The sequence below is a fragment of the Tamandua tetradactyla genome, chromosome 11, assembly GCF_023851605.1.
Source record: "Tamandua tetradactyla isolate mTamTet1 chromosome 11, mTamTet1.pri, whole genome shotgun sequence".
Lineage (NCBI taxonomy): Eukaryota > Metazoa > Chordata > Mammalia > Pilosa > Myrmecophagidae > Tamandua > Tamandua tetradactyla.
Window position 1 is genome coordinate 23,065,301 of NC_135337.1, and position 19,475 is coordinate 23,084,775.

The 19,475-nt window shown below is 36.8% G+C and overlaps 2 protein-coding genes across 3 annotated transcripts in view; one reads left to right on the top strand and one right to left on the bottom strand.

Moving 5' to 3' along the window:
• Positions 1-7,914, top strand: part of SASS6 (SAS-6 centriolar assembly protein) — an 81,812-nt gene extending 73,898 nt beyond the window's left edge. The window contains exons 16-17 of the mRNA XM_077120138.1: positions 5,842-5,936; positions 6,041-7,914. Of these exons, the coding sequence (XP_076976253.1) occupies positions 5,842-5,936; positions 6,041-6,147 (202 nt within the window). The 3' untranslated portion in view covers positions 6,148-7,914. The remainder of the gene's footprint in view (positions 1-5,841; positions 5,937-6,040) is intronic.
• Positions 7,915-8,335: 421 nt separating this feature from the next.
• Positions 8,336-19,475, bottom strand: part of SLC71A1 (solute carrier family 71 member 1) — a 33,286-nt gene continuing 22,146 nt past the window's right edge. For both annotated transcript variants that reach the window (XM_077120140.1, XM_077120139.1), the window contains 4 exons: positions 15,101-15,213; positions 13,864-13,961; positions 12,742-12,905; positions 8,336-9,570 (listed from right to left, as the gene is read on the bottom strand). In XM_077120140.1, coding sequence (XP_076976255.1) covers positions 9,364-9,570; positions 12,742-12,905; positions 13,864-13,961; positions 15,101-15,213 — 582 coding nt within the window. In that variant the 3' untranslated portion in view covers positions 8,336-9,363. The remainder of the gene's footprint in view (positions 9,571-12,741; positions 12,906-13,863; positions 13,962-15,100; positions 15,214-19,475) is intronic.

Consider the following 19,475-nt stretch of genomic DNA (forward strand, 5'->3'; position numbering starts at 1 on the left):
ATTGTTCCTTTTATTAGTAGATAGTATCCTTCTTTGTCTCTTTTAACTGTTTTACATTTGAAGTCTAATTTGTTGGATATTAGTATAGCTACTCCTGCTCTTTTCTGGTTGTTATTTGCATGAAATATCTTTTCCCAACTTTTCACTTTCAACCTATGTTTATCTTTGGATCTAAGATGTGTTTCCTGTAGACAGCATATAGAATGACAGTCTATGTCTTTTGATTGGGGAATTCAGTCCATTAACATTTAGTGTTGTTACTGTTTGGGTAATACTTTCCTCTACCATTTTGCCTTTTGTATTATATATATCATATCTGATTTTCCTTCTTTCTACACTCTTCTCCATACCTCTCTCTTCTGTCTTTTCGTATCTGACTCTAGTGCTCCCTTTAGTATTTCTTGCAGAGCTGGTCTCTTGGTCACAAATTCTCTCAGTGACTTTTTGTCTGAAAATGTTTTAATTTCACCCTCATTTTTGAAGGACAATTTTGCTGGATATAGAAGTCTTGGTTGGCAGTTTTTCTCTTTTAGTAATTTAAATATATCATCCCACTGTCTTCTAGCTTCCATGGTTTCTGCTGAGAAATCTACACATAGTCTTACTGGGTTTCCCTTGTATGTGATGGATTGTTTTTCTGTTGCTGCTTTCAAGATCCTCTCTTTCTCTTTGACCTCTGACATTCTAACTAGTAAGTGTCTTGGAGAACGCCTATTTGGATCTATTCTCTTTGGGGTGTGCTGCGCTTCTTGGATCTGTAATTTTAGGTCTTTCATAAGAGTTGGGAAATTTTCAGTGATAATTTCTTCCATTAGTTTTTCTCCTCCTTTTCCCTTCTCTTCTCCTTCTGGGACACCCACAACACGTATATTTATGCGCTTCATATTATCATTCAATTCCCTGAACCCCTGCTCAAATTTTTCCATTCTTTTCCCTATAGTTTCTGTTTCTTTTTGAATTTCAGATGTTCCATCCTCCAGTTCATTAATTCTAAACTCTGTCTCTTGAAATCTACCATTGTAGGTTTCCATTGTTTTTTTCATCTCTTCTACTGTGTCTTTCATTCCCATAAGTTCTGTGATTTGTTTTTTCAGACTTTCCATTTCTTCTTTTGTTGATCCCATGCCTTCTTCATGTCCTCCCTCAATTTATCGATTTGGTTTTTGAAGAGGTTTTCCATTTCTGTTCATATATTCAGAATTAGTTGTCTCAGCTCCTGTATCTCATTTGAGCTATTGGTTTGTTCCTTTGACTGGGCCATATCTTCAGTTTTCCCGGTGTGATTTGTTATTTTTTTGCTGGCATCTGGGCATTTAATCAGATTTCCCTGAGTGTGGGACCCAGCAGGTTGAAAGACTTTCCTGTGAATTCTCTGGGCTCTGTTTTTCTTATCCTGCCCAGTATGTGGTGCTTGTCTGTCTGCATGTCCCACCAGCAAAAGATGTTGTGGCTCCTTTAACTCTGGAAGAGTCTCGCTGCTGGGTGTGTGGTGGAGCCAGAGGAAAGTTTGTAGGTTAGTTTTAATGGCTTCAAATTGTGAAGTCCTGGGATCTGAATTCCTTGAGAGAGGGATTCCACCTGAGTTGCGTTTCACCCCTCCCGAGGGAAGGGTTCAGGTGGTAGAGAGCCCTGAAAGCAGCCTGTTTCTGCGTTCGGGGCAGTTGCAACCTGTGTAATCCCTGCGCTGAGCCCTAAGGCAACGAATCCTCCGTAGAAACAGCCGCAGAAGGCTCTGTTTCGCCCCCTTTCCTCTTTTTCAGTTAGCCCAATAGGCGACTTCCACCTTGATCAGTGTCGCCTGAGCTGAGGGCCTATTTTTAGTACTCAGAAGTTCTTCATTAATGCCACTATTGGTGTTAGGTTGGGCTCAGTCTCTACTACTGTTGGAGACTCCTTCCTTTCCCTCCAGGAAGTCATCTGTGGAGGAGGGGCGCCGGCCGCCACAGCTTGGGGGACCGCTGATCCGAAGCTCCCAGCCCGCCCGGGAAGCCGCGTGTGTGGAAGGGGCTCCGGTCGCTGCGGCTTGGGGAACCGCTTTTCGAGGCTCCCAGCAGGCCTGGGAAGCCGCGTGTGTGGGAGGGGCTGCTGTCACCGGCCGCCATGGCTTGGGGAGCCGCTGTTCTGAGGCACCCAGCTGGCCTGGGAAGCCACGTGTGGGGGAGGGGCGCCGGCCGCTGCTGCTTGGGGGACCGCCGATCCGAAGCTCCCGGCTGACCCGGGAATGAGGGAGGGAGGGGCTCCGGCCGCCAGCCGCCACGGCCCGGGAAAGCACATGCCTCTCGGGGACCTCACCACAACGGAGTCTCTTAGCCGGTCCAGCCGTCCCAGAATGGGGCACACTGTGTGTCTGGTCTCTGTCGTGGCTCCGGGAGCTGTTCTGTACTGTTTCTAGTTCTTTATTAGTTGTTCTGGAGGAGGAACTAAGACCCGCGCGCCTTACTAAGCCACCATCTTCTCTGGAAGTCGCATCGACAGATTGGCTTTTAATAAAAGGGGGTTTATTTTGTTAGTTCTTCAGAGGAAAGGCAGCTTACTTTCGGCTGAGGTTCTTTCTTACGTGGGAAGGTACAGGGTGGTCTCTGCTGGCCTTCTCTCCAGGCCTCTGGGTTCTAGTCTCTTTCCCCAGGGTGATTCCTTTCTGCATCTCCAAAGGCCTGGGCTGAGCTGTGAGTGCTGAGATGAGGTATGCTGAGCTGCTTGGGCTGTGCTACATTGAGCTCTTTCATTTAAGCACCAGCTAGTTAAGTCAGACGTCATTCATTGCAGGAACGCCTCCTAGCGGACTGCAGATGTAATCAGCAACAGATGAGGTTCACTTACCATTGGCTCATGTCCACAGTAACAGAACTAGGTGCGTTCACCTGGCCAAGCTGACACTTGAATCTAACTACCACACCATGTATGGACTGTATTTGTGTGAAGATTTCTTAGTAAAAATACTTAAAAAATATAAAAACTCTCTTGTTTAAAAACTCCCTTGTGAAGACTATAAAAACTTGTTGCTTTGCACCTTCTGGACAGGAGTTGTAATTAAAGTGGAATGGTTTTAGAACATTCTCTAGCAAAATTTTTCTATTGGAACTTGAGATAAATTAAAATATTCAATAATTGATGGACGCTTGCTGTTAGTAAACAAATAGACTTCTAATACCCATTTTTAATCTTATAGTGCAAAATTTTTTCAATTACTGACACCACATAGTATCCTGTAAAACAGGCAGATTCAGTATTTTCAGATGAAAACACTTCAAGCATTCTCATTGGAAGTGCAACATTCAAACTATCATTACAGTTTTGCAGCAACCTGTAACATAGGCTCACCAACCTCTTTATTTGAAATAAGTATGTAAGTCTCTCAGATCTATCCAACTACTTGACAACTGTACTTAATTAAATTCTGATGCATCCATATCAAATGTTTTGAGTCTTCATTCTGTTTTCAAGAAAACAGAAACTGCCCTAACCAGAAGGGTAAAGTTGGGACCATTAGCAATGGAAAAAGTGCTCCCAGACTGTCTCAAATTAGCACAACGATCAAATGCACTTCTTTGGATGGATTATTGCTATATTGTCTCTATAACCTTCGAATAAATGACTGGATAATTACTGTATTTTTCAGTCTTCATCTTTTTTCCTCTCTCTTATTTCTTCCTGTGTACAATATGTAAGAGAAGCCTTTTTTTCCTCCCTACTTGCTCCTCCAAGGGATCCCTTGGACCTGCCCAATGAAATTTAAGTTGTCACTTTTTGCCATAACAAAGTTTTTTTTTGTTTTTTTTCAAACTGAGGGATACTGTTAGATATAAGGCATAATTTTATTTTTTACAATTCCCACATAACTGAGAATTACACTTTCAAATATTTTTAGGCATGTAGACAAATCTTTTTTTTTTTTTTTTTTTTTTTAAAGGAAAGACAGAGAGAAGGAAGGAAGGATAGAAGGAAGGAAAGGAGGAAGAAAGGGAAACATCTTTAAACATTTTCTTGTTTTATTGTATTTTGTTTTTTTGTTTTTGTTACATGGGCTGGGGCCGGGAATCGAACCGAGGTCCTCCGGCATAGCAGGCAAGCACTTTGCCCGCTGAGCCACCGCGGCCCGCCCTAGACAAATCTTTTTAATTACAAATAGTTTCCCTCCCCTACTGTATCAATATGTCTGCCTCTGGAAATGGTTTTTCTGATTTAATGCTTCCAATGTAAGGTAATTGAAGAAACATCTAGTTAAACAAGCTGAAATTAAATGGTAGATAAGAGTAAAAATCCTTGTGAGATTGTCCTGTTGGGAATATACATGGGCTTTAATGTCAATTTTGAGACTTCTGTTTTGCCTGCTTAGAGATTTCTTGCCTATGTTTTAGATCTTACACAGGTTTTTCATAGTGAAGTTTGTTGATTCAGTTGTTTGTGGTTAAATTAAATATACCTCCGGGTACACAGGTGGTTCAGTGATAGAATGCTCACCTTCCATGCGGGAGACCCAGGTTTGATTTCTGGATCATGTACCCCCCACCCCCACCCCCCAAAAAAGAGTAAATACATCTCATATGGAAATTAGTCTTTCTGGGTAGTTTTCTTATGACTGTAATATTTTCCCGTAATTATGCTTGCTTATTTACGTAAGATTTAATATCTTCAAGGCCTGTGTGCTGGCTGAGCCATCACCATCCCAGTACTTCACAGACAAAATTAATAACACAGCTTAATGTGGATCCTTATCCCAGCTCTGTGGCCCTTATTCTTTGCCTCTTCTAAAATTGGTACCAAGACAAGTATTTGAAATAGTTAATGTTTATGAGCCTTCATTTAAAAATGTCAGAATTCTTTGAGGTTCTGAAATATATATATGTATTTATTTGTTATCTTTACTCTCACACTTGTTCAAGAGACAGGGCACCAAGAATTCATATTAATGGTAGACTACTATGAAATAATCATGCATTTAATCCATTTTACAAATTAAGAGCAATTTTACTAGCAGAAAAAGATGATGAGTATTTGAAATATAAAACTAAACATAATTTTTTTAAAAAACCATAATTGTGTATCTATAAAACCTAGGGCAGTTCCACAATTTGAGTTTTTTCTGTTTATGACTGATTTGTTCTTTGATTTGTTGTCAGCCAGCAAAAAAGTGGCAACAGGTATCAAAAGTTAAAGAAAAATAACATTAAAATAGAAAAAATGTCTGTTAACTTCTTTTCTGAAAACGTAAGGATATAGTGTCATTGTTTCACAAAACAATGAACTTATGAATGTACACTTAAATTATAAGTGTATTAGGGAAACACTGAACAGACATTTATAAGAAGGAATGCAGGAGTGGAAAGGGGAAGAATACAACTATAGAAATGTCCTTTCTTTTTTCCCTAAAATTCAAGCAATTGTGCTCATCTGACCTGAATTCATTATATAAGGTGTTAAGATTTTATAGTGACAGTTTTGAAATCAAAGGAGTAGAAATTATATTCATTTTCAATACAAGATGAAATAGAAAACTAAATAATTAAATGATAATTGTATTCTTAAGGCTTGTACATATATTTAATCATCAAAGTTTCTTTTCCCCTTACAGTTTTTATCCCAGGTCTTAGAATTTTTACTTTATTATAATTTACTCCTTACTGGAAAGAAGGGGACTTTGGCTGACTATATATAGGTAAATTAATATATCCTTAAGAAACCAGTAAAGAATGTGATTTGTTTGAACAATGTGAAGCTATAAATAGAAATTATGATCTTAAATAGATATATGCAATATGTGTATTAGACAAACCTTCAAAATTAACTACTAAAGGGAAAATAAGATGTTAAAATAAGTAATTACTATATCTTCTTTTTAAGTGGTGAAAATCTGGGGCTGGAATCCAAATATCTGAAGAAAAGGGAAGATAGTATTCCTTTACGTGGGCTCAGCCAGAATCTATTTAATAATCCAGGTGAGAAGACATTTCTGAAATGGAATTTGTAGACTGTGGTTTAACTAAATGTTCTTGTGAAGATTTCAGTGCATTCAAATAATCTTTTTTGTCTTCATTTGCAGACCATCAGAAAGATGGCACTCGAGGACCATTACAGGTACCATCAAAGCCCACAGCGCATCCGTCTACGTCGTCAGCCTATTTCCCTGGGCAGTTACCAAACAGCTAATTACTGGTGTTGTCTTTTACTTTTTATTTAAGTATTAGAAACTAAGATGGTTTAAAAATATATTGACAGTATAAACCAAATCTTTACCAAACAAGCAAATTTCAAATTCCACTTGAGCTATTTATTATGTTACAAGTGTTTTACTGAAGGAAGTCATTTGTGAAAGACAGTTTAGAGGAACAAAATTTGTACTTGGGGATTGGTAAAGAATGAGTTAATGACTTTTTTTGGTTTGTGAACATAGTACGATTTTATGGAATAGCTGTAGGAATGTTATTTAATTAATCCATAAAAATTCCGGTTCTAAGGAATGAGTGGGTCCTTTTAAGTTAGGATATTCTAAGCATATTGACTATCTGGGTAAATTAAAACTGCTCAGAATATACTCGTATAAAACCAAATAATAATAATTCATTGTATTATTTTTACTGGTATTGTGAAGTTTTAAATTTGCCAACTGAAATTATGAGGGGAAAATAACTCCTAGGGTATATTAATATCACATTAAAGGGAAAAGTCCTACATTACCTTATGAGTCAAATGAATTAAACCTTAATGAGTATTTACCTTGAAACCTTCAAATTAGCTATTGATAAAGATTATTAGATTGTCTTAGATAAATTTATAAAAAGTTTGAATAGGATATTTACACAAATTAGGTATAAAGTGCCTTGTCATTTGAGTTGAAAAGCTCATAGATTTTAATGTTTCTTGACAGTCTACACTCATCAAATTTTTCTCTTTAATTTGGAATTTTGTTACGCAGTTCAGTCTGTTTCACTGGAATTTTGTTTTAAAAATCAGCACTAAATAACATATTTTCTATTCGATCATGATTTTTCACAGTATTTTGTTTTTATGGTATCAAAATTTGGATTCATTTTAATTGCTTGGTAAAGTAGGCAAAACAAGTAACTGTTAGCAGTTGCAACTATCTTTTCTTCCCTATATCTAAAGTACTTTTAAATAAGAATTCCTCCTTGGAAAAAATTAAGTAATAAAAAAATTCACTCAGAATCATAGGGGACCATTTTTGGCTTTTTGTTGACAACCATCCCATTCAGAGTAACATTCTCTGTAAGAATCTATAAATCAGCTATTGTTTGCTAAGCATTTTTAATGCTCATGTGATATTTTAAGTTATTTTCAATTCCTCTGTTATAAATGAGGAAAGATACTCCAAGATGTAAATAATATGCCAGGTTCCTGGGTTTCATGGTAAGACTTGGAATCTTTACTGATTTTTTTCATGAATCTACATTATTGTCTTCTGATACTTTGAAACTCAGCTGGCAGTTTCAAGCTATATTAAGCCAGGGATCTAATCTAAATATTAAATAATTAATAATAGGCAGCGACTTCTTATATAAAGTTTTTAACTATTTAGCTATATTAGTAAGAATACTGGGTGACAATAAGTGCTGATACTCTGCAAATAAACTTTTGGTGGTACTATAATCCAATATGTTGTAAATACAATGTTATGTAAATAGAAAATGTGACAAGGTTTGCATGGGATGCATGAAATACAGGTAGCTCTTTAAATATTTATCCTCATTCATATTCAGACGTGGAAAACTGGGGGGAAGGGGGTATTTCCAAAGAGAGGATAGAGATCGTTTTGGTATCTACTTGCTCACAATTTTTTTGTATTAATGTATACATAGAGATTTCTAAGTGTGCTAATTCTTTGCTCTACCTCTTATAGCTGAAATTGTTTTGTAGTGTAAAATTGTACATGTGTTAATAATCAAAATGTTTAAAGTATTTTGAAAACTGTGTGAACTCTGTTAATAAAGTATTACAATTACTTTGGATGTATGAAATGTAAAAAGTATGTAAAAACAGAATTTATCTCTAATGTATATGCATGAAAATTAAGTATTTCCAGTTAAGTTTTTACATCTTTCATCTTCTCTTTCTACAAGAATATTTTATAGTAAGGGAAAGAATTAGATCAAAGGGAGAAGATATAAAGCTTTGATTTGTTACTGTAAAAATAACTATGGTAACAAATAAAGCACAAACAGGCCCTATAGGGAATCACAGATCAAGACTTGTTTTTGAAAAAATCATTAAAATATTTAATTTTATTAACAGAATATTTACATTTCTTTAAGACCTTATTTAACCATAGTGAATGTTCCAAGTTTAAAAAGCATTAAGCAATAACCACACACAAGATGAAAACATTGTAAACTATACAATACTTTATGTACAATTTTTACAAAGTAACACTTTTTTTAAATAATATAACTGGACACAAAAATATACACTTTAGAGAAATTCACATCAGTAATTGTATAAAGCTCTCTTCTAGGGTCCTGAAAATTTAGGACAAACATTAGCTCTGTAAATAAAGTGTTACTGTGACAGTCCTGAAAGGCCACTATATATATATTTATCTACATATAGATATCACATTGACATTTTCAAGGCTACCAGCTTTACTATATAATTTTTAGATTATGTATTCAAGTGTTGAGGTTATGATTATGCAAACATAAAAGGAATAGTGGTATAAGAAGTAGCTGGGGAACAAATAGGAGCCAGCATTTAGAGTTACAGGCTCAGAACACCCCAATTTAAATTCTAAATGTCTAATATTTTCTCACTTCAAAAACCAGTAGTGAATAATGTTTAAAATAAAATTACTGCAAACAAGCTTGGAACATGATTCAGATTTAGTACAATTTTAAGTTTCTTTTCTTAATGAACAGTTCATTTACCACTTCTTTACTTTAGTGCATCTGCATTAAGGCTTTGAATTATTCCACCCAAGATTTTACAATATTAAAATCTGACTCAAGATTTTACAAAGTTAAAACGAGAAAGGTCCACAACCAAACTACCTACTCTGCCTCACTGAGATTCAGCAAAGAGTTAAAGCTCAACACCTTAAGGAAATGGTAGCACAGACATATGCTAATAGCTAAGTAGTTACATATATAGTTTTTAATTAAAGATGTATAATAAAACAAACAGCTTAGTGGCAAGAAACTGGTGCTAATAAACAAAAGGTTTCTTTTCAAAAGAAATTGTAACATCTTTGGAAAACTGTCCAGTTCTTTCTTTAGTTCCCACGAAGTTCATGCAGATACATTTCTTAAGACAATCTTAAAGTACACTGTGGATGGAAATGGAATGTACATCCAGAACTACAGGTGAAAACTAAGACCTGGGTGCTGATAGAAAAAATCTTCCTGATTCCGGTTGTCACACATTTGTGTCCTGGAGTAAGGGTTCTTTGGCCTCTCCTGGGGCTTGTGTACTATGAGGATGGCTGTGACTGCCACAATGTTTTTTCCAACTGCTAGACCTTAAGCTTAAGTTGGTATGTTCTGGGATAAACAAGGCAACAAGCAGAGCCAGCAGTACCGAACAGGCTCCAAAGAGGAAGGGAGGACCGGGGATGATGGAATTCTGAGGAAGGAAAAAATAATTAGGATTTTTGCACATGCACCTTTTTAAATAAATTGCTTATCTTTTACTAGTAACTGACTGCTACTAGTTAAAGGCAAACACTACCCTCTTTTTTTTCAAATGCACTTTTACTAAGATATATTTATGTGAATAAATATAACATGTAAACATCCAAAGTATTCTATCAATGGTTCACAGTATCATATAAGTTGTGCCTTCATTACAATCATTTTTGAATTTTCATTACTTAAAAAGAAGAAAAAATATAAAAGTAAAAAAAAATACCCAAAACATCCAATACCCCTCCATCCTCCCCCCATTTATTTATTTTTGTCTTTATTTTCTTACTCATCTGGCCATACACCTGGATGAATCTAGATGTGAGTATGAGAGAGGGAGAAGGGCTGGAGGTACATATGAAACCAGAAAAGACAAGAGGATAAAGAGTGACATGGTATAATGTAGGAAAGCCTAGAGTGTACAATGATGGTGATATACAAATTAAAAGATGTTTTTGCATGAGGGAGAACAAATTAATGTCAGTATTGTAGGATGTTGGAAACAGTATATGGGAAAAGTACAATCAATGTAAATGAGGTTCTAGTGTCATCAGTAACTGCTTCCACTGAATGTAACAAAGGCTTTATGCCAAAACAATGTCAACAGGTGAAGGGGACTGGGAAAGGGGTATGGATTCTATGTGGAAGAAAAGGAAATGGTAGAAAAGGCATATCTATACATTCAGGCTGGATTGCATGATGTGGGAAAAAAACTTTTAAAAATGAACAGAGAAACAAGTGCTAGAGAAAATGCGGAGAGAAAGATGTACCTATTCACTATCGGTAAGGAAACGAGAGGTTTAGTCCCTTGGAGGGCAGTGTGGTGGTTCTACAGGAGGCTGTGGTTGGGGTTGCCATATGATCCTGAAACCTTATTGCTGAGTGTATACCTGGAGGAACTGAGTGTGGGGACACAAATGGACATTTGCACACGGGTGCTTCTGGCAGCAGTGTTCCTGATCCACAATGAATGGAGGTGGCCTAACAGAACAAGGACTGAGGAATGGAAGGGGGAAGTATACATAACAGTGGACTATTGAGTGGCCAGAAGAAGGAATGAAGTTGTGAGGTAGGTGACTACATGAATGAACCTTAAAATCTGTATGATGAATGAAATGTCAGGAACAAAAAGACAATCATGCCTCAATCATATGGACTAACTATAATATAAAAATCCAGTGACCTAATGTCGAGAGCATGGTTTATCAGGTTTTATTAAAGGGTCCTAGACTGTAAGCTCTTATAGCAGCCACATACATTCAGGAGGTGTAACTGTTAATTCTAAATTGTGAGATAATGAGCTGTTTGTACATAACAAGGTCTTTTCCAGAAATTTCGGGTAATTATGTGACACCTGAGACTCAAGAGAGCTCTAAAGCTATGAAGTCAGCACTACCCCATACAGAAACTGTTCAAAAAGTTGAAAAAGTGATCAGACACATAGAGTAGAAACATGAGTAAAGCTGATCTGGGTAAGACTAGGGTATATCAGAAGACTCATGAAAGGACGATATCATCCATGTTTTAAAACTTCAACTTCTGTGTGAGACTAAAAGGAGAGATGTTTATATGGTGTAAAATTTATATTTTGGGTAGTACATTTCCTAATTTACCTCAAATGGTCAGTTTAGTTTACACCATAAGTACACGGAATCTTGAACAGGGAATGAGATTTTGTTGGTCTGTCCAGGTTAGTGTGATGCCCCAATATATCCCAGAGTGATCTGGGCAGTGAATAAAGAAGTACTTGCAAAGTCCTCTTGGGAGAATGGAACGAAAGGGGGCAATATCCTACTTCCCCATTTGGAGAATTTCTGATATTCTAGCAAGCAGTGGGGACAATCAGATCAAAAAGCCAAGCCCTCAATCTTGGGGTTCACCTCTATGAAACTTATTCCTGCAAAAGACAGGCTAAGCCTACTTAAAATCAGAGTCACCTCCAGAGGACCTCTTTTGTTGCTCAGATGTGGCCTTTCTCTCTCTAAGCCCAACTCTGCAAGTGAAGTCATTACAACCACCCCCCTGCCCGCCACCCCCCCACCACCACCAGTGGGACATGACATCCAGAGATGAAAGTCTCCCTGGCGGTATGGGAAATGACCCCCATGGATGAGCCTAGCTTTGGCACCGTGGGATCAACAATGCCATCCTGACCAAAAAGGGAAAAAAGTTTAACAAATAAGGTATCAGTCAGTGAGACAGAGTCCAAATAGAGTCGAGAGGCTACACTGGAGGTCGCTCTTCACATGCTTCAGTCAGACACTGCCACTTATCATAACTTGCCAATCCCCCAACCAAAACCATTCCTGCCAATCCTAAAGAATACCTAGGGCATTATATAAGATTCTACAGAGGTTTCATGCACTAGGATAACTCTCCAAAACCTACAACCTCAACCAGATAAGCCCTGAAATGCAGAGGGGCCAGCCCTTCTAGAACATCCACTAGTTCCATACCCCTATCCCATATTATCAACAGCCCCTTCCAATATGAAGAAGTTAGCCCAAATACTCCTAAACAGTGGGAGAAAGATCAAAGGTGATGGTGGAGTTACACAGAGAAGGTCAGTTTTAATAAATGAGTAAGAGTGCTTAGTCATTATACTGATATTTCTTTTAGCCTCTAGTACCTTAGTGCAACTAGAAATAAAAACTTAAAATTGCAGAATTGTAACCCATACCAAACTCTGAAATCTATTCTACAACTAATTGTTGCAATGTACTTTGAATTTATTGCTTTTATGTATATATGTTATTTAAAGAGAAGGAATATAACAGAGAAGATAGGATTTAACAAATGAGTATGACTGCTTAATCACTATATTGGTATTTCTGTTGTGAGCAGCTAGAAGAAAAAACGAAAAATCATGGAACTGTAACCCATTCCAAACTTTAAAGTTTGTTCTATAACTACTTGTTAAAAAGAAAAACTATGCACAGCCAATTTCATAAAGAGCTATACAGAATGCAGTACCTTTAAGGTTTGTTTTGAAGAGTTTAATTCAATCTAAAATAATAAGAATATTGCACATAAGCTTTAGCTTTAGACCAAAAGACAAATCTTTCTATCCAAACAAATGCACACATGTCTATCATACAAATGAAGAAATTACCTGTTCAAAGTGGTGCTGTGGGCTTGTGTTTGTTCCCAAGTCTGTTCCCGTTATTGGCAGTTCTTTAAGTTCCACATGGAAAATGTAGAATATGAATCCATAAAGGGCTGGTCCCAAACCATTGCACAACCCTCGAATTCCTGTTATCATTCCTTGAACAACACCTAAATTGTTTAAGCAAATTAACACTTAGTGCATGATTTATCTTTTTTCCCTGTCCTAGAACCAGAACAAATTTGAAATCACTTAATCTAAAACCAAGGCTTCTGTCAAACACTAGCAGTTTACTGCAATGGTATTAAAAACTACTTAGAAGCCATCAGTCCTACAAAGTGTAACAAGCTACCTGATGCAAATGTGAGCTCAAATGTTTCAGATACAGGCTTAACAGATCTAACAAAGAAACAAGTGGGCAAAATTCTTTATTTTCCCAAATTACAGCCTTCAAAATTCTACTCCTCAAGAATCTACTTTAAACCCTTTTTAGTTAAATATAGATATGTTTTATAGAGTTTGCTTGACTTTTGCTCTGGATCTTAACTCAAATTTAAAATAAAACTTGCTTTCACCACAGATCTTTTCTTCCTCATTTAGCAACCAGGAGTTCACTTTCACTCTTTTGTAGCACCTCTTTTTTTCCCCTATGACTAGATAAAACATAACCTTTTCAAAGATTTATTCCTCATCTGTATTCCAGGATTTAATGTTCCCCCAGCAAAGGAATAAGATAACAAAGACTAATGATCACTATTTTTTTTTTAGATAACTAAAACCATAAGATTTTAAGAAAAGGGCTGTGAACGTATCTAGCATATATACGAAGATATCTACCACACAACAGATATTTATAAATGTTTAGTGAATATAATTGTGGCCAATGTTCATCACTAAATTTTTTAGCAGCCCCCCCGCCCCGCCAAAAACAAACAAACAGGGCCATGTATTCAAAGTGAGAAAGGAATACCTACCTATTGATATCCTAGAATCTGCTTTTCCTACTTACAATAAAATCAATTCTAAAATTCTCTACCCTGAACTTAGGCTTATGTTTCAACACTTGAGTGAGAAACCAAGAATTAGAATATCCTGTACTGTAAATATCAGTGGTTTCTATCAACTTACCTTGTTGATCAGCATCAGCAGTTCGTGAAACAAGTGCACTGACAGCTGGAAAGGTAATGCTAGACATGGCTGCTACTGCCCCAGCAGCCCACATCATCCTATAATCAAAATTAAAAAAACAAACATAATTAGTTTTCTCTATTGTACCTGTCACGGTTCTTAAAATCAAGTAACTTTAACTGTGAAATGGCTGTAGCACAGGGAAAAGGAGAACTACTTCCTCTATTCCTTTCTTACCACCTTTGGGCAAGTCACTTAAAAGTCTAACCCTGTTTACATATAAAAAACAAATACAACTACTTATACACAAGAATCATGTGGGTTTTTAAAGTTCCAAACTGTAAAATGTGTTGTATATTTTTGCCATGGTGGAAATGGGTTGTGTCGAGGGTAATTTATAATACAGAAAAAGAATGATTAGATGCTTTCAAACACATAAAACCAATTAGCCTTCTGGCAAGATTCTCACTGATACAATGTAAAGATACTGATTTGATCCCTAAAATTTTAAAGGAAAAATAACCTGGGTGCTCCTGGCTTGATGTTCAAAAAAAGTGTTTTGAGTAATTTAAATTGTGAGTGTCTCAGTTCTTTGTAAAAGCTAGACTGGAAACCAAATCATTCACCAAAACATACTCTGATGTTTAGGCATATCTAAATCCAAAAAGAGGTGATATGTTCAGTTGTAAGAAACATTAATACAAACTGGAGTTCAGTCCCCAGCATACCACAGCACAAAGGTATATGTGGGCAGCCTGAGACCAGCATCACCATTAACATCACCTCCTTGCAGGAAACCACACTAACAGGAAAAGCTGAGAGGCAGGGCATAAAGCTGAGACCAAAACAATGGATTTTTCTTACTTCTAGTTTGCCATCTATAATGAACACTTCTGTTACTCAACATTTTTTTTTGGACAGGATAAAAAAAAGGTAAATGACTCTAACATCAGGTTGCTATGGGATTACATGATTTTTGCTAGTGACACTGATCTGGATTAAATGCTCATTAGAGATACAAAAGCTCAAAATTTCATTCAATAGTTCAGCCTGTCACTTAGCATAAAATGGCCCCTTTCCATCCTCAAGCTATTTCCAGAATATACAAATACACATTCTATTATGTACATTTTAATGAGGAAAGAAGCATTAAAATCTATGCCTTAGCTGAGAAGCAAACAGAGAAAAACAAAAAAGCAAACACTAAAATTAATAAAATTGAAATCTTTATACCTACCAAGGTTCTGAACCGAAGCCATACCATGCTAGCTGTAATATTTGAAATCCCAGACCCAATAAAATGGTGTTCTTATTTCCAATTGATCTCATAAGTAAACTCAAGACTATAGTCTGGGGAAAAAAAAAGAAAAACAAAATAATTTACCAGAATAAACATTAAAAACAAAAAAAGAAAAAAAAAATATTTGGTGACTTCTTTCAATTTATATTTTACAAGGACTTGTTATCACTCTCCTACAATTTAGTTTTCAGCAACAACTGCCTGAATATATCTGAGATCACTACTCCAGGTGACAAAGGCAGGTAAAAGGGCCATCTCCTGGCAAAGATCCAGTTTCAGGGCAAGAGTCTGACAATGGGACGGCAAAATTTTCAGTCCAATATACTTCAACTGAGGGCTGTTTACATCAGAAATTGAAACTGGTAGAGTCAAAGATTCAGATGATTTAGAAATCTCTGTACTGTAACAGTTTTTTAAGTTTTTAATTTCTCCCAAAGATAAACTGAAAAATAGTGAAGACTCACGTATTCTTCACTTACATTAACTTAGTGTTGAAACCGTAAGGCTTTTATAAATACTATATCACTTTAATGAGTATGATACGGGAGGAGTACAATATAATAATTGAGAACATTGGCTCTAACTGTGATCCTGGGCAAGTCACTTCACTCTGAGCCTTAGTTTTCTCTCTTATAAAATGGGGATAGCAGTTCAGATTGCAAAAACTTGTCACACGGATTAAGTGAAATATTTATTAAGTACTTAGTGTCTGTCTGTCATATAGTAATCATTAACAAACGATATTATGAGTTGAGGGGTTTTCTTTATTTCAAAGCTAAGAGAAATTCAGCAATGATTTGGGGACATTAGAAATATGTTTTTTTGTTACTCTAAGATATTATATATACCACGAGATAGCTAGTAAGTTCACAGAGGAAAAAGTGAAAATAATTCAGAAAATCACTATTTACTATAGAGTGATACTCTAAACACACAGCTATCAAATACAATCAAAGTGTAAAATTCTTTAAAATGGGATAATCACTGCAGAGTTTAATCAGATTTAATTATAATTATGCCAGTGGAAAGCAAAGACATTCTTTTAAGGATTCTTGAACAATTAAGACTATTGGCTTTCTTCTGAGATGTTCACTGAAATCACAAGATCATAAGATGGAGTTCTACAAGGACTGGCTGCCTTGTGGGAATACATTCTCTGACAACTGCAGCCGGAAAAAAAGAACAAAGAAAAACTTTATTCAAACATGCTACGGTATACAAAGCCAGTGTTTACGTTCCAGCCTGATGATTGTGTTAAATATTTTCAATTACTATTGCTTCCAATCAGATACAACCTGAATGTTCTTGTTATTTTCTTCTAAGGTAGTAAATAACATGCTCCCCATGGCTTGGGGGTAGGATGGGGGATGGGTAGCCAATATAACAGAAATAACCAAAAAATTAGATGTATTAATTCAGATGCTAGTAACTATCTCTCTCTCAATTTTATTTATGACTATATCAAATAATGGCTTCAATTAACATCAAAAAAGAACTGCTTATTCTAAGGAGTATACCCCAAACTATGGCACCAAATTGCCTGGGAGGAACAGGAGACTATAATGAAAGGTGAAGTAACTTTTCGAAAACTGTTTTCAAGAATATGTCCAGGGCAGGCCATGGTGGCTCAGCAGGCAAGAATGCTCGCCTGCCATGCCAGAGAACCTGGGTTCGATTCCAGGTGCCCGCCCATGTAAAAAAAAAAAAAAAAATTCTATATAAAAAAAAATATTTCCAAATGCAGTACTTTCATCTAAAAAGTTGTGAATCCTCTTTTATAACTAGGAACTGACGGGGCAGAAAATACTCATTCTTTTCATGGTTAAATATAAACCTAAGCAAAAGAAGTGCAAGATTCACTAACTATGATGAAATACCTGTCACTTCAGCCAGGAGAATGACTAAAGAATGCTGTCCAGAAAGCCCAAAATCAATGAGAACAGGGTAACTGGCCCAGCTGCGTTCCCTGGAGCACACATTCTTTCAGAAATCTGCCTAACAAAGTGCCTGGAATTGGAGACTTCTCAAGCATATTCATGAATATTATCAAAAAAGTGCATATAAAAATCAATCACCTTCAGCCCTTCCTCCATCCAGCTAACTACAAGGTATTTATTTACAAAAATCATTATCTTTCGCTCTTAGGGAAGCTATTCCAAAGAATACATTCTAGTTCAGTAGTAAGGTTCAGAGTACATTATTACAACAATTTCCTTTATACTGATGTGGTAACTGGAGCAAAAAAGGTGCTGAGTCATTCAAATTGGAAACAGAATTCAGAAAGGCTGACCTTCCTGGGGCAACATCCTCTATGCATAGCTACTATAGCAGGGCCACAGCAGCATGGACTTTCTTTCACAATCCTTTCCCCACATCCTCTCTGCAACCCCAAGACCTTAAGGAGGCTGGTATTTAGGTACTTGGTATGTGACATTGTATGTGGTAACATTGTTTCTCCTTGAGGGCAGGGACTTATCTCGCTCTTATCTCTGTAGCTCTAGTACCTGGCAGAGTGCTTTGTACTTACACTTAATAAGCTCTCAATAACTACAGCATGTTTGAATTTAAATATCTCAAAAGATTCTCAATTCTTAATAATAATCATGGACCAAATTACTTAGATACAGTGTGCTGGACAGAAAATAATTTTGATGTCATTTAACTTAGCATAACTTATTTTGTAGAGAAGAAAACAAAGACCCAAATGTTAAATGACTTAACCAAGATTATACAGCTGATTATTAACACTAACATCAGCTTTGGTCAGTCAGTCAGCAAACATTTGCCAAGTTCCTACTAGGTCCAGCTGCCATTCCAGGTCTGAGAACACTCTGAATAAGTCAAAGTACCAGTCAACAAACATTACCGTCTGGTGGACGGACAATGGATATAGATGTACTTCAGTAAAAACAATTTCCAGTTGCTGTTATTTAGAACTCAAAAATGGGTAATGTGATGGATGTGCTGCTTGAACCAGACGGTCAGGGAAGGCCTTTCTGGTACCATTTGAGGTAACAGCTGATGAAGGGGCAGGACACAGCAGTTATCACTCCAAACACGGGCGAAAGCAAATGCAAAGGCCTTGGACTGGAGTGTACGTGACAAGATGGAGTAGAGGAAAAAAAGGTTATGTTAAGTCTAGATTTCTGGTGGCAGTGGAAATCAAGTTATAAGCAGTAAAGGAGATAACTGGATTTCCACTTTACAAAAATACTCTGCCAAGTGGAGAATGAGCTGTGCGGAATTAAGAATGGAAGCAAAGAGACCAGATGGAGACTACAGCTGTGGCTTGGACTGAGTTCCTAGTAAGGGAGACTATGAGAAATGCTCTGACTCAGGAGCTACCATGTGATAAAATGGGTGTGAAGTAGAGGGGAAGAATGACAAGGTATCTGGCAGGAACAGGAGCAGAGTTGTACCACCGCATGAGGAACACTTCCTTGATGAAGAGCTCTAGGGCAGGGAGTCATCTGTTTTTGGTTTGGGACATGAGAAGTTTGAAATGCCCGCGAGATTTGTTAAATAGGAGCTCAGGAATTGGTCTAGAAGTACTTGGCAATGTAGCAACATGGGACAGAAATCCTGGGATGAGCCGGCCCCCAGCAGTAAGTGACTGAGAAAGGCTTCTTGACCAAAGGGGGAAGAAAGGAGACTAGATGGAGCACTAAGGAAGAGAAATGGGTAAAACTAACTATATCCATGCACTCATGGAAACATTTATTTAGTGCAAGTGTTATGAACTCACATGTCTATTGGAGCCAGGCAATTCAGTGAGTAAAACAGACAGTGTTAAGGCAACAGGACATGATGAGGCCTATGGCAAAATGCCCACAAAGGGACAGCAACTACTTAGTTTTTGCTGGGAGATCTGTTCTGTTACCAGATCTAATAATTTCTGGGGAAAAACTACATGTTTTATTTAGCACCTCCCAATTTTTAAATGTTTATTATTAATTTTATTAAGGTTTTTAAAACACTATATAAAAAAATCCAATGACCTCTGGAACCTGCTGGTTCACAGGCACAGCCCTAGAAGCTAGGGTGACAAAGGGGATTATGAGTCACTGGCTGGAGAGGTCAATAGGACAAGTGTACTTCTACAGAAATTATAACAGAAGACAATTCTTCCACCTGTGGAGCTATATGTATTATACTTAATATTTTAATAGTTTGCACAATGATATTAAATGTAATTACCAATATCTGTAGCTATACTATAGACTCCTTTGATCTGTTTTTGAAGTCCAACGAGTTTCATCACCTTTTTGTGCATGTGACTTTCCATCTCAAAATCTGTTTTTATATAGGCAAC